The sequence below is a fragment of the Myripristis murdjan genome, chromosome 9, assembly GCF_902150065.1.
Source record: "Myripristis murdjan chromosome 9, fMyrMur1.1, whole genome shotgun sequence".
Lineage (NCBI taxonomy): Eukaryota > Metazoa > Chordata > Actinopteri > Holocentriformes > Holocentridae > Myripristis > Myripristis murdjan.
In genome coordinates, this window is record NC_043988.1 from 21,694,170 (window position 1) to 21,709,917 (window position 15,748).

Below are 15,748 nucleotides of genomic sequence, written 5' to 3' on the forward strand. Positions count from 1 at the left end.
GGAGACTGTGATGTCTTTTGCAAAGGATGTTTATTGATGCACAGCCGAGGAGACGAGAGTATGAGCGCCACACTGTGTAGTACCACACCACTTCTGAGGGTTGCTCCCTGGCATGCCTTATTTAAAAGGAGAATCTGTACCTAAGTATGCTAGAGGTCAAGAGCTCTGTGTTTGTGAAAGGCGCCAATCTGCCTGGCCCTGGCTCCCTTTGTCCGGCGTGCCCCAGACTTATAGCCTTGGAGCATGGAGACAGTATGTCTTATCAGTGCAGTTCAAAAAGGCCTAAATGTGACCTGCAGCTAGAGAGGAAATTCCTTCACAGACATCTATGTTCTTGCACTGGGAAAAAAAAAAAAAAGTTTCTTCAATAACACTTGTGTGCTGATGTCACCATACCACAGTTTTGGTTGTTGGTAGCAAGACCAATGAAAATCCATGAATCTCAAAACCTGATCTGATTCCACAGCAATGAAAGAGTATCCATTTCCACACACTCTTTATTTAAAAACACTGTATAAACATTAGCAAGTAAACAGAAACATCATGTGTTTCAAGTATGCATTACACTGAGTTGCATGTACAGCACTGGCCTGTCGCCTTCACATAGAAAACAAAACAGCCGGTGAAAACCTTATTTCCGATTAGAGCAACTGCGTGAAACAGCAAGCTGTGACAATAAATACAGAGGTATGATTATGTGCTCTCATTTTGATTTAGAGTCCTGTAAGCATGACTGTAAATTTAAGTGTTCCGGTATCCAGTATACAGGCTAAGGCTACATTACCATAAGAACACTGAGCTGCAGAACTGAGCTGTCAAGTTATACTTGTGCGACCATCTTTTAACTGTTCAGTTGCAGGACAGAAAACCTGCTTTTGTGGGACAATGCCAGACTAATAAGGTGGGCCTATTATTAGGCAATGCAAATACAGACAGTGTGCCTACTTGCAGTGCTGCTGGATATGAACCTGCGGCTCTAAATTGTTGGTAGCCTACATTGTTGGTACAGTGTTTATCTTGATGTCTAAATGACACCAAGTAAGATAAAGCCAATAAATTGAATGCATAAATAATACATAATACAACAGACTAATTGGCCTTAGTGATCAGGACAGGCTACTTTTTAACATTGCTTTTTAAAATTTTTTGTATTGACTTATGTCCTTGTGCCATCCCTTGCACACAAGTTCGTTTTAAATACATATGCATTTGCCAGGTGTAAAGTGTGTGTGTGTGTGTGTGTGTGTGTGTGTGTGTCTCTCTCTCTGTCTGTCTGTCTGTCTGTGTGTGTACGTCTGTGTCTGTGTGTCTGTGTGTGTGTGTGCATGCATGCGTGGTGCAGAGGATGTTCTCGTCTTGACTGATGGATGCTTGTGGCAAGAGGGGGACTTGGCATGCATGTCCACTCACTGCCTAATAGCTTATTGAACGGTGGGAGCTAGCAAGGATTAGAAACCGCCAAGTTAATGTGAAGCACAGCTTGAGTGTGTGTGTGTGTATGTGTAACATACACAGGGCCTCATAAATCTGCAAGACATATTGGCCTAAAACATGTCACTCATCAATAGGGATTTATTAAAAAAGAGGAGAGAGGGGCTGAGAGAGCAAAAGGAGAAATAAAACAGAAAAGGGTTGGAGAGAAATCTCTTCTTGACTGACTCAAAGCCTATATTCACCTGGCTAAAAATACACATCCATTTTCTGTAGTTTGTTTGTTTTTTTTTTTTTCTAAGAAGTCTATGCTCCTGGCTTCCTCCTCTCAGAAACCTTTTACCTGTTCTCCTCATATTGTGTTCTGTGCTGCTGACAGAGTCAGCATCGAGGGATGTCAGTCAACTGGAACGACAAACTGCCTCGTAGTTGCCATGTGCATTGATAATTGATACAATGATAGCCAATTTATTTGCCAAATGGCATGGTGTCACTATTCATTTTCGATTTTTTTGTGTCACTTGGCAATATCAAATACAGCAGATAAATCTTCAATACATTTTTAAATCTAACTCCCTCTGTAAATGAATAGTAAGCCCAGCCAATGGACTGAAATAGCCTAGCCAAATCAAATTTTGGCAGTACATCATTTTTCTTCCGCTCTAAAATGGACAGACAAGGATATAAAGTTCTCACTTAATTGATCTCAGTGGAAGAGGAGACAAAAGGAGCAAGCAGATGGACATATGTGTATGTGTCCATTCATTTTGCTAGATATAATAGTTATAATAGTTATAATATCCAGTTTGTCCTCACCTCCACAGTGGAAGGCAAAAGTTTAATGTATGCTGCCAAGATTAGTGCCAGCAGCAATTCTCCCATTAACGGCAGCCCATGCGTGATAGGGTATCAGCGTCTTCTGGTACAACTTATTCTGTGGTTAGCACTTCCTGTAAATAGTTCTGCATAAGACTTTCAGAGCTTCATAACTTTTTATATATATATATATATATATATATATATATATATATGCATCACTTTAAACACATTGCTTCCGTTTGTGTGTTACATTCTTGTGGTATCATGCTATTCACTGATTGGTTGATTGACTGGTCAAATGGTTGATGGATTTGTTGATTGATTGACTGAGATGTTGACTGACTGATTGTTCTTTGCCCTCCAGGAGGAGCCGTTTGTGATGGTATCAGAGAACGTTCTAGGAAAACCAAAAAAGTACCAGGGATTTTCCATTGACGTGCTGGATGCTCTGTCCAACTACCTGGGGTTCAAGTATGAGATCTACGTCGCTCCAGACCACAAATATGGCAGCTTGCAGGCCGATGGACAGTGGAACGGACTCATGGGAGAATTAGTGTTTAAGGTGAGGAGAAAACAGCGTACATATATGCACATGCACAACCCTGCATGCACATGATCACCACAAATACAGTGGTTCAAATCCTGATGATTGGAACAACCTCATGGCTTGGTTTAGTGAGACAGAAAACCGACATACTGATGCTATCCAACAAAAATGTTGCATCCCCATATTATCATAATAATATGTATCCCAATAACTAAGAAAATCAGTATTTCTTCTTGCCTGACAACTATACATTTTTCTGTTTGTAGAACTTAAAACCCATGGGTGCATGTAAATACTCAAATGACGTTAAATCATGAAAATCACCAACCAAAATTGGTGATACCTGGTTTTCACTGGACAGCGATAGTAACACCATTACACACGACGTGCACATAGAGGAGAAGCACACTAGCTCCCTTGTGTTGCGTCCGTACACAATCCCATCATGATGCTGGCACTAGAAATCAAGCCACTCTAAATGCTAATGTTTGAATTCGCCAACCAGGAAGCTGAGTTTAACTTACTTTTTGAAAAGCGAACATACGCTCACTAACCACAGCAGCATGTGGCCTGAAATGAACTTGTGGGGTTTTGACCCTGAAGGCGAGGCGATACAACATGTCGGCAAAAGCAGCTGCTGTCTGTTAATTAGACTTGACTCAAGTAGCTTTCAAGTAGTATTGGGTGGCAAACCACTGGTAAACACCTCAATAGCCTTAGCGGAAAGTTGAAATGACTTCTCTCAAACACATGTGAAGCTGGAAATCTAGATTTCACAGTGAAAGACAGGGAGAGTCATGGCAGAGAGAAACGAGACAGGGTAAAGGAGAAAGAGAAGTAGAAAAATGGCAACGTTTTATTCTGTCAGGGGTTAACACTGTTTTCAGGCTGATTTTGCATGACCCCTTGCTGCTTTTTTTTCCATTTCAAAAAGCTTTAGACAGTTTACAGAGGAGATGAGGAGACTGTTTTCACCAATATAGCCACAGGCATAGAGTAATGAATATGTTTGTCATTAAAATCCATCTGTTCATTCTGGACTGATTATGTTCCCTCTAGTACTAATCCCTCAAGCCAGCCTCTCTCTTCCACAATCTTCCGATGCTGCAGACGAGAGAATCTCTTCTGCAGTTTGTTAAAATCTGAGCAGGAGACAAAACCAGAAGCTGTCACAACACAGTGTTCATGAAAATGTTTCCCCTTGACAATATTAAAGATCAAATCCGGATGAAATTGCAACTCTAGCTGTGCATTTATTAGCAGCACCCGAAACAGTGATGAAGCCAATGAAACTACATTGTGCATATAAATATATAAATGGAAAGGCAAAAGTATTTGAAAATTGCAGGAGCCAGAAGTGTGTCTTGAGAGGCTACTCTGATATCTCAACAATTTGTAGAGGAATGATGAGTCAGATTGGTGTATAGTAAGAAAAAGAAAAAAGGCAATACACAAACAAACACCCATGTTGCCTGTCCTTTCTATGCTTTGGCTTCATCCTCTGTGTTGGGGGGGGGGGGGGGGGGGGGGGGGATCAAAAATACTCCATGGTAGGCAATTTACAAACATTAGCTGCCCTTCACTTGTCTATGCAGCCCACTCTGCCAAAAAATATTCTCATTGTTGGAGTTGTTTGGAATAATTAAGTGTCAGCATGAGGGAAGACAAAACATCTGACATCCCAAAACCAGGCAGCCAAATCAAGTCAGAACTTACTCAAGACTAATGTGTGCAGCAAAATCAAATGTCCCTTGTGAGGAAACTGCAGCGTAAGTTACTGTCACTTTGAGACACCCACCATTCACCAAACTTTCATTAACCATAGAATGAAAAACGACAATGGGGGAACTGGATTCTCATTAACTGCAACTCAACTGTCTTCATACTTTTCCATATGGAACAAACTCAAGCTGCTCTGTAATTACCATTTCCTACTGTGTGTGTGTGTGTGTGTGTGTGCGCATGTGTGTATGTGTGTGCATGCACCCTTTGATGTCCTCCTGGAGTAGGTCCAAGCTGCTAAATTTTTTTGTTCATTCTCCAAAGGTCAAGGATGTTATTTATTATCAGTAGAGTTTTAGCTGTAGTCTCTCATGCATTCTTTTCATTATTTTCTTGTGACTGTGTATAAGGTTTGAATATGGTTTCCTTCCCTTGACCTTGTGTGTGTGTGTGTGTGTGTGTGAGAAAGAGAGAGAGAGAGAGAGTGCGCGTGTGTGTGTATATGCATTTGCACATGCATTTCAATTACACGCACAGAGACCAATGCCAGAGCGATCAAAAACAATGGAGAAATGCTTTGAACACATGCATATTCATGTGTATGCAGAAGAGTGTGGAGGCAAATAAATCGCTGACACAAATGAAGTAATTTTGTTTCCCCACCAATTAAAAACAATGGTAATCACTCTACCAATCCAGCGACATATTTATTAATCAGTTTGGTCTCCGCTAGTTTCCATGTTGACTGACCACTATAACAAGCATGACCGTTATTATCTCCACTCACACATACAGACATGCAGCACAGCAATTATTCTGTCGTCTCGACCGACATTCTTTTTTTTTTTCCTAATATCCCTCTTATTCTTCCTCCTATGCAGTCTAAGATACAAATTTTGCACATTTAAGCACTTTGTTTTCCTTACTTGACTGTGAAATTAGTAGATTTTTGCCTATAGTGGATAAAATTTTGTGTGCTTCAGCCTGTTTTCGGTATATGTTCTCTCTGACACACAAGCACACGTTTCAAAGAGAGAGAGAGAGACAGAGAGAGAGAGAGAGAGAGAGAGAGAGAGAGAGAGAGAGAGAGAAAGAGGAAGAGAAAGAAAGAGAGAGACACAGAGAGAGAAAGAGAGATACACAGTACTGTACAACATCTTAAATCCTTGTTATGGTACAAGCAGATGTCTACAGCTGCTAGCCAAGCATCGGGGACTGCAAATGTTTTAATTAGCCATTATTGTTTCTGCAAGTAAGCTAAGCTCAGCCTGTTTTTCCTGGCGCACACACATATACACTCACTGACAGCTTTTTTCGGGTTAAACTCTTCGTACATGAATAATTAAAAGCACTTATTTGTCATCCCTTAAAACTCCAAAATTCTGTAGTAATTAGAAAGCCACAAAATGATTGTTGAAGCTTATCAACACTAAGGCACAGAGCAGACACAGCCACACACAGGTGTACTCATATTCATATGTTAACTCACACAAAATGTTGTACTTTGAGGAGACACAGGCATGAGAGCTCTGGTGGGATTTGACAGTGCGATGGTTTGCACACACACGGTGGTTCCAAAGGCCTGACTTAAATACTCGCCTGTGTCTGGGCTCAAAAGTCATAATTTTCTCACTGTGCCCTCATTTACACCTCCCCTCCAGCGAGCCGATGTGGGCCTTTCTGCCTTGACCATCACGCCTGAGCGGGAGAGCGCCGTGGACTTCACCACACGCTACATGGATTATTCTGTGGGCGTCCTGCTGCGCAAGGCTGAGCGCACCGTGGACATGTTCGCCTGCCTCGCGCCCTTCGACCTGTCGCTGTGGGCGTGCATCGCGGGCACGGTGCTTCTGGTTGGCATCTTGGTGTACCTGCTCAACTGGCTCAACCCACCCCGGCTGCCCATGGGCTCTGTGTCTTCAACAACGCTGTACAATTCCATGTGGTTCGTGTATGGCTCTTTCGTACAGCAAGGTAAGCGCTACCATTTCTACACCAATTTTTTTAATGTCATTATTATTGTTTTTCTTAACCTATAGGACTATCCATTGCTCAGAAAAAAAAAAAAAGTATGTATCAGCCCTGTAGGCATATTTCACAATCCTCCAGCCCGACTGAAACATGACACTTAATCCGCTCTCGCAATCTCTCATTACAACACTAAGGGCAATGGTGGGAGTCTCATCCGGAAGATGGTGATTTATTACATTACAGGTCAAATTTACAGTGAGGTTGGCTTGCCTTCCTAAAATATAGAGCATGTTTGTATTATCACACCTACATGGGTGGCATTAGAGGGTGACCCGTTTATACTTGCAGGGTTTTGACTGAAATTATGAGTTAGCCCATTTATACTGAGCACAAATCTTGTAGCGTTTTTCCACTATAGTGCCGTGCTGCGCCGTGCCGTGAAATTCACGGTTCCGCATTCATTCCCACTACACCAGCCCGCTTGGTTCCGGGAACCAACCGTGAAAGATTTCAGCCTGGTTTGACATCTGGTGCTGGCCGATTAGAACGGGGCCCGGAGGTGGGCCTAAATATGATCTCCTTTGTGATTGGTCCATTAGAATGTCAGTTATCCAGGCTGCTACAAACTGACAAGTGACAAGTGTCAACCATTAAACCGTCAGCCAGTAGGCTATTATTTACAAAGTTTCTGGAGAGATTATGGAAGAAATTGATTTGCTTGCTGAGTTTTTTGTTGGGTTTTGCTGTTGTGTAGCCTAGTTTACATTTTTCTTATAAATGGAAATGGAAATGTGACCACTAAGCGCAGATGGCAGAGCATCTGTGAAGATGATGATGATGGCATCAGGCGGGACGGCCGCGGCACCGGTCGGCGTCAAGCGGGCCGGCCGCGGCACCAGTCGGCGTCAAGCGGGCCGGCCGCGGCACCAGTCGGCGTCAAGCGGGCCGGCCGCGACACCGGTCGGCGTCAAGCGGGCCGGCCGCGACACCGGTCGGCGTCAAGCGGGTCGTCCGCAGCAACAGTCAGTCAGGCGGGCCGGCTGCGACACCAGTCGGCCGGCCGACCGCGGCACCGGTCGGCGGGCTGGCCGCGGCATCGATCGGCGGGCTGGCCGCGGCATCGATCGGCATCAAGCGGGCCGGCCATGGCACCGGTCGGTCAGGCGGGTCGGCCGCGGCACCGGTCGGCCAGTGTCGCGGCTGGCCCGCTTGACGCCGACTGGTGTCGCAGCCAGCCCACCTGACCGACTGTTTTTTATTCAAACAAGATTTTGTCCATTTAAAAAAAGTAGCAAAAAGCTAATGTAGGCTCACAACTGACAGCTCCTCTTGTTACTATAACAACTCCATGGCAACGAGCGTGCCCCTCTAATTCTATGACGCCGACCCGCTGGTACCATAAGCAATGGAAACGGCACGGCTCTTTATAGTGGAAATGAGCTATTGGATGCTCGTGCAGTTTTAGGTCAATGTAAAAGGGATATACGGAAAAGGAAACAGTAATAGAGGAAGGGGTAAAGTATGGGAGGCATGGGCAGTGGATTGATGGGGTGGATGGATGGCAGGATGACTGGATGATGCATGGATAGATAATAATCAACAGATAGATGGATTGATGGATGGATCTGTGGATTTGTGCCATGGGCCCTTTCAGCAAGGTAAAAGATGGAGGGGCAAAAAGAAACCATAAGAAGGAAATAATGCAATTGCAAATACAACCTGAGTTTAAAAACAAAACAAAACCAAAAAAAAAAGAAAAAAAATCAATGGCAGTTGTCTTATGGGTCCCATATTCACGAGAGTGAATTGAGCATTGAAGTCTGAGAATAACAGTTAAATGAGAACAAAAGAGGACAGAGAGATTTTGTATCATGTGGAGAGAGGGGGAAGATAATGACCTCATCCTGGCCATCTACCCCAGATTTTTCGGAAGCCATTTGGCTGTGCTCAGGTGTGCAGATCCGACAAATGACACTTTGGGATGGATTAAAGTTTAATCAGTACAGGAATAGAGCCATGACAGGGACAGGAAAGGGCAACAGGGAAAAAAAAGGTACAGAACAGAATCATGACAACATGTAGGAAAATGTGTGTGGGTATATGCATATGTATGGATTTGCAGGAAGGTGTGTTTGTTTGAAAATGTGTGTGATGTATGTGTTTGCGTATGAAAGAATGAGTTTGTTTGAATGCGTTCTCACACAACTGGGTTCATTCTTGCTCATGCTTGTGTGATTTGAGGCAAAATAAATGAGCAACCATAACTGCTATTTTCTCGTGAGCACAGGTTTGACTTGCTGTCGTGCTCTGAGACCCGCAATAGTTAATTTTTTAAGCTACATTAATTATGCAAATTCTGGGAGGAATGATTTTTTAAAGTTGCCTGTGAAACATTTCAGGCCTTGAATAAGCAACTGATGAGCATTCCAGCGTTTGGCAAATAATCCTCCATCTTGTGCTGCAGCTAATGGTGGTAATGATGATGATGATACATGCTAATTGCTGTTTGATATTCGCAATCGTTTCTCTTTTTAGCTGTAATTAACATTTTAGTCATGGCATCATTAGAGTGAGAGAGAGAGGGAGAAAAGAAATCTAATACTTAAAGACTGGGTTGCGTTTTGAGTGTGCGTTTGTATGTGTGTGTGTGTGTGTGTGTGTTTACAGTATGTATGTACATGTATGCTTCTGTGCTGTGAGAGAATTTGCAAGTGTGTGTGTGTGTGTGTGTGTGTGTGTGTGTGTGCACATGCACGTGTGTGTGTGTGGTTTCAGGAGCTTTGTGTGTATGTGAAAAGAGCAGTGCTTCGACCACAGATAATTTGTTTCTGATGTCATTGGTCGGAAACATTTCTCACATAATTAACTGAGCATGAGTACGGACTGCGACCGCAAGGCAAAAGTGGGGATGACCTTTTCTAGTTTTAATAGTCATCTGCAGTGCACTTTAATATTACTGTGAGCAGTGATTTTGGAGTAAGAGTAAGAATCACCTTTTTCAAATTGTGGAATTAAACTCGACTGACAAATCATGTTATTCCAAAAAAAGAAAGGATCAAAAGGATCAAAAAAAGATCAAATAAAGGCTGAGGAAGTCAGAGGTATGAATGCAAACACACACACACACACACACACACACACACACACACACACACACTCACACACACACACACACACACACACACACACACACAGAGAGAGAGAGAGAGAGCTCTTAAATTCATAGTATCTTCTACCACTCTTGCAGCCCCTCTAGAGGTATAATGCCCACACACACACACACACACACACACACACACACACAGCAGGAGGAAGCTGGAGATGAATGATAGCGGTGAATAGTCAAACATGACCTCAGAATTGCGCTTTTTGTGTTGCCACTTGAGCTGCTACAGAGAGAGAGAGACAGAGAGAGAGAGCAATTGGAGGATAGAAATGCAGAGAAGGAAACCCCCCCACCCCATACCCCCAACACACATACACACACTATCCTCCATCCTGCCTTCCCCTGCCTTCCTTTTTCCTTCTCTCATTCTTTATCTTATTCCTCTGTCCATATTTTGCCATCAACTTCCATTTCTGTCCCTTTCCTCTCCTTTATCTCCTCCATGTCCCGTATTTTCTTCCTTCTTCATCCTTTTCTTACTCTTTCCTTTTCACTCCCCACATGTCCTTATTCACTTACTCTCTTCCTCTTCCTCCCTTCTTCCTCCTCTCTCCTTCATTCCCTCCCTCCCTCCTGTCCATCAGGGCCACCAGGACACCAACATCAGTTTACAACCTAACCTTCACCATAACTCTCTCACTCTGGCTTCTGTGTGTGTGTGTGTGTGTGTGCGCGCGCGCGTATGTGTGTGTGCGTGTGTGTGCGTGTGTGTCTGTGTGTGTGTCTGTGTTTGTGTGTGTTGTGCTGAGACCAACTGGAGGCTGGAATGTGAAAAAAGAATGTCTGTACTCCATAAACTCTGTCTAATTGGTCTCAAGGAGAGAGAGAGAGAGAGAGAGAGAGGAACAGACATCGGGAGAGGGACTCTGCATCTGCAGTGCCAAAATCTACTGGTTTGTTCTTTACTTTCCTAACACATCAAAGACCCAGTAGAAATATTGGGATTTTATGCTTTCATTCTTTTTGTAAAGAACAGATCAACTGCAATAGAGCATGCTTTGAAAAAAGAAAAAAAGAAAAGAAATAACACTTCAGGTGGGAGCACGATTGACATAAAAAGAAAACTATTGGGTTAAATTGTAGATGTGCAAAAGATGCAGAAGATGTGCAAAACAAACACAGAAGAAAAGAAATAAAAAGACAGTACTCCCACCTGCCTATTCCTAATCTGCCAGTAATTGTGACTAACCGTCAATGATGGAAAAAACTGTGATTGTTTACATCCAGACACTGAACAGACAGACAATTAACAACAGACAATGAATGCAGAAGAATAATCATACATTAAGTTTCTGCAACATCAGCATTACAAACAGCCATCAGTAAACGGTGCAAGAGTCATAGCCTTAGTACCCCGGCAACAGAGTTAACAAAATATTCCAGTGATTTTAGGAAGATCATGCAGGCTGGAGCAGCATTGGGAAAGGAAATAAGAGCTGGAGAGAGAAATATGTCTCAGGGCGGACAAGAGGACATGAACTATTTCTTGAAGAGAATATTTTTCAACTTCAAATGATACTCTTCTGCCCTGGCTGAGGTGGGAAGGTCACTCCAGTATTTTTGCAGGTAGGAAGGAGAAGAGCCATAGGCTGAAAGGAGTGATTACCAGGTCACAATATCAGGAGAGCTTTAGCAGTCAGTGGTGACAGAGTACAGGGCATGTTGGCCTGGATGGATCATGGCCAGGAGGTCTGGAGGGTGGACCCCTTTGTAGTCTTCTACACCGGCATCGGGGGTTTGGGTTCGATAAGAGCAGGCACAGGCTGTCAGTGGAGGGAAAGCAGGAGGGAGGCAACATGGGAGAATTTGGGAAAGTTGAAAACAAGGAAGCCTGCAGCATTTTGGATGAGCTGGAGTGAGCCTGGTCAGGAGGGAGCTGCAGAATCCCAGGCAGAAGATGACAAAGGTTTTAACCAGGAGCCAGGCACAAGCCATGGTTAGGGACTTGCTGTTTCATTCAGGCTTGTGGAGACTTGTGAACCTGCAGGATCAGAGGCATGCTTGAATGGAAAAGGCTTATGTGAGTGGGGTAAACAAATCTGTATGGTTGTAAGTAATAGCATTATACATTGTTGACAATGGAAACAGATTCAAATTACAGTCTGTAAACTGTGCTATCATGTTCTGTGGATGTTGGAGGCAGTCTAATCCAAAAGTAAATTATGTTATCGGGAGTCATCTTGTGAATTTTAATAAAAATCCCAGGTTAATGTCACAGTTTTTAATGATGATAGTCATACATAATGTGTTTCATTAAAAGCAAATCTCAAAGCGCTACAAGAAAAAAGACTATTATATTTAAAAGGTTATTATAAAAGAAAAAAAAAAACATCACAAAGAAAAAAGGGAAAAAATAGCAGTGAAAGCAGTAGAAAGGTAATTTTGCAGTTCGAAAAAAAAAAAAAAAACGGAGCTTTAGGGAGCGGTTTGTTGGCCAATTTTAACAAAAAGCCCAGGGTCTGAGGTGCCCTCAGGTGCTGGTTGGGCACTATGTTCAACAAGCAGGGAGCATCTGCAACAGATTACATTTTCAAACTAACTGTGCAAAACTACAATACTCTTCTCAGTGTCTTTTTTTTTTTTTTTTTTTTTTTCTTTTTGGTTTGTTTTTGTGGTGCAAAGCGACTCTTTTTCAGCGGGAGGAAAGCTGAAGCTGCCACCACTATCAAATGGACTGTGAATCCTGTTGTAACTGAATTGTGCAAACATGCAAAGAGAGCTGGCAGTCAAAAGGAAATGTCTCTGCTGAAAAATTACCTGTGTGGGAGGGAGAAAGGCTCCCTTATGCGAGGCAGAGTAGCTGAAGAGAGATAGAACTGAAATGAATGAGACAGCAGGCACCTGGTGCCTGATCTCCATCCACTTCTCTCCTCTGGGACATTGACGTGGAGGAGTTTGGCTTTGCCATACAGTACCGTCCTGTCTCCATTTGCACCTCATCTCCGTCCTGTCCCGTCCTGTCCGGTCCTGACTTGAGTCTTTAGCCTGCAGGGGAGTAGAACAGTCAAAGGCAAAACTGTAGTGCCATGTTTGATATTTGTCTTCCCCAACTCCCTTCTTTTCTAGCTTCCTCCCATTCCCTCCTAATTAATGTCTTAGCCAGTGGGGGAGGGAACTGACTTGTGGAGAAAGTGTGCGCCTGCGTGTGTGTGTGTGTGTGCGCCTGCGTGTGTGTGTGTGTGTGTGTGTGTGTGTGTGTGTGTGTGTGCGCATCTACCTCCCACAAAGTTAGCTCAGATTGAGAGACAGCACTCACTCATGCTGATAACACTACTACATGCTGAAGAAACACACACACACACACACACACACACACCCACACTCAGAGAGTTACGGCCATGGGCCACCATCAACACTTTCATCTTTCGTTCTGCTTCTCCAAACATCTCTCTATCTCTCTCTTTCTCTTTGTCTCTCTCTCTTTCATCGCTCTCACACAGCCTGCACCGTTTTCACTCTCCCCTGCTGTGCATCTATCTGTCTGGATCAGTGTGTGGCCGTGTGTTTTTCACTGTCTGTGTGTCTCTGTGTGTGTGTCCATACTTTTCACAGCCATGTGGGGGGTTGAGAACCATATAGAAAGCCCTCGGTGTTTCTCTGTGTCCCCCCTCCTTCCTGTATTTTATCCTCCCATTTCTCCATTCTCTCCATCACTTACTAGCTGCTTTCATCACTGTGTATTGGGTTCACATTCAGCACTCTGTCTGTCTTTCTTTCTCACCCCCTATCATTATCTCTCTTTCTGCAGTGCTTCACTGCTGGGAAGCCTGCCTTATCTCTCTATCATCATTTCCCTACTCTCTCTCTCTCTCTCTCTCTCTCTCTCTCTCTCTCTCTCCTTTCCTCCCTCCCTGCCTCTCTTTACGACTCCCTCTAATCCATTATCCCAGTGTAATGGCTCTGTTGTGCTGCTGTGAAGCAGACCCAGCTCGAGGATGCCCATCCCTCCTGACCCCCATGCCTGTATCTCTCCAGCTATCCTCTCTCTCTCCTTTCTTCCCTCTGTCCCTCTCACACCAGCCTTTCTCACTACAGAGATGTGCCACTGTGAAAAGAGACTGGCTGTCACTAGTTCAATTAAGTTCATTTCTCTCTCACCCCCTGCTCTCTGTCTCTCTCTCATAGCTATTTTCTTTCCATTTTCCGTTTCTGTCCATCTCATGGGATCTCATTCTTACTATCTCTTCATGCTTACCTCCCTCTTTTTGTTGCCCTCTGTCTCTCCATTGCTCACCTACCTTACCCAAAGAGATCTTACTCCCGCTAGTCTAACTGCATCTCTCCCTCTGTCTATACCTTATGTTTATCAGTCTATCCATCCATCTAGCCCTCTTTCCCTTACCTAGTGTTTACAGGCGAACATCCTTTCACTGAAGGCCGAACTTGGGTCTTGAACTTAGCTCCTGACCCCTTTGCCCTGGGTGGGCTTAGGCCAAACTTCTCCAGGAACTCAAGCCTGTCTACTTGGCCCTTTTAAACGCCCAGGGCCAAAGCCATTAGCCCTGGTACTTATTTTTAATCACAGTCTTTTTTTGTATTCACATAGGAGGCGTTGCTAAGTAACACCCACTGGTGGAAGCCGGTAGATTGTATTAAATTAGATTGCATTTATAAACACTAAATCCCTCTGTCTCCCTACTGTACGATTGGATACTTGCGTGATTTCTTGATGCTGGATGGCCACTAGTGAGAGTTTTTAGTCAAAATAGAGCTAATATTTATTTTTTTAAAAAATGTACGTTAAAAGAAAACCATGGGTTAACATAAGACAAGAAATAACTGAAACTTCAGACAGCTACCACAGACAGATGAATTTTGTGTTAATCTTTGTATATATGAAATACAATCATGTGCACTTTGCTCTGCTCTCTCGGCGTGCTTTCACCAAGCATGCAAATCTTCGCCCAACAAAGGCACATCATCTTTGTACATGGATGATCTTGGCCTCATCCTGCAGCCCTTGTCTACTTTTCAAAACATTTCACAGACTAGTTGAAAGCAAAGTTTACTTATAACGACAGTATTGTCTTCCTAGTTTGATAACAAGCAGCTGTGTAGCCTCTGTTGTCATGGTTTTTCAGGGATGAAGTTGTTCAGGGGAAACACTGTAACAAGTTTAGCTCCAGTGCTTCAGTTTCAGGCTACAGATACTGGCCCATCACTCATAGGCTTTAGTGGAAAGCAGGCTAATGTGTTATTAGTATCCGTCAAGGACCATAATAGAAGTGTGTTTTTAAATTAATTATATATTTTTAATTTGTTTTTCTCAGCATCAAATCAAATCAAATCAATTTGCGACAGTTGAGACAAGTTTTTCTCAGAAAGAAACAACACTAAGGATGGAGGACAGATAAAGATCCTTGAAGTTTAGTTACCAGATGAGAAAATGCCTCAAATGGTAACTGGGCTGACGAGAATAAATGTGACGCCCCAAGTTTCACTGAGAGAACAGTGCATCATGTCCAGAGAGCGTTGGAGTCTACAGCGGAGACTTCCAGAGTGGGCCTTCTCAGTGGGGCGCTAAACAGATTCAGGGTAGGCTTAGAGACTGAAAAAAGTTCATGAAGACTTTAGAACATGATTTTTCATTAACTTTTGGAGTCTGTGCTGTAGACTTGCCTCAAGATTTGTCATTTGGCTAAAAAGATAGTCTTTGGAATTGTACTGTTTTGCATACTTACCAAGAGTCAGGCACACTAACAGATGCCTTTGAAGTCAGATGTATTTGTGTGCAGTTTGAAGCAATATACAGTTGTATTGAATAGCAATGTTCGTATCTTAGCTAAACTCATGAATGTCTGCTGAATATCAAATCATGCAGCTGCATGAAACCACAGTCATACATGAATTGAGCTAAGCTAAGGAGGCAGGCCTCTTTCTAAGCTTTGTCCGAGGTGAGGCTTACAGACTCAGACTTTGAAAACTCCTTGTCTACAATAGGTAGACAGACACCATGAAGGTGGATTCTTGAGTTCTTTAGAAGTTCACTTTCTCCTAAACAACTCTGAAAGCACATTCTGCACAAGGACACATGTATCGGCTTGGGATCCTTGGATTTGACAATCACCTTTTGTCTTCCTCCCTCTTTATTT

At 43.2% G+C, this 15,748-nt stretch overlaps 1 protein-coding gene across 1 annotated transcript in view; it reads left to right on the forward strand.

Moving 5' to 3' along the window:
* Window positions 1-15,748, forward strand: part of grid2 (glutamate receptor, ionotropic, delta 2) — a 607,933-nt gene that overhangs the window by 477,188 nt on the left and 114,997 nt on the right. The window contains exons 10-11 of the mRNA XM_030061028.1: window positions 2,615-2,812; window positions 6,181-6,493. Coding sequence (XP_029916888.1) covers window positions 2,615-2,812; window positions 6,181-6,493 — 511 coding nt within the window. The remainder of the gene's footprint in view (window positions 1-2,614; window positions 2,813-6,180; window positions 6,494-15,748) is intronic.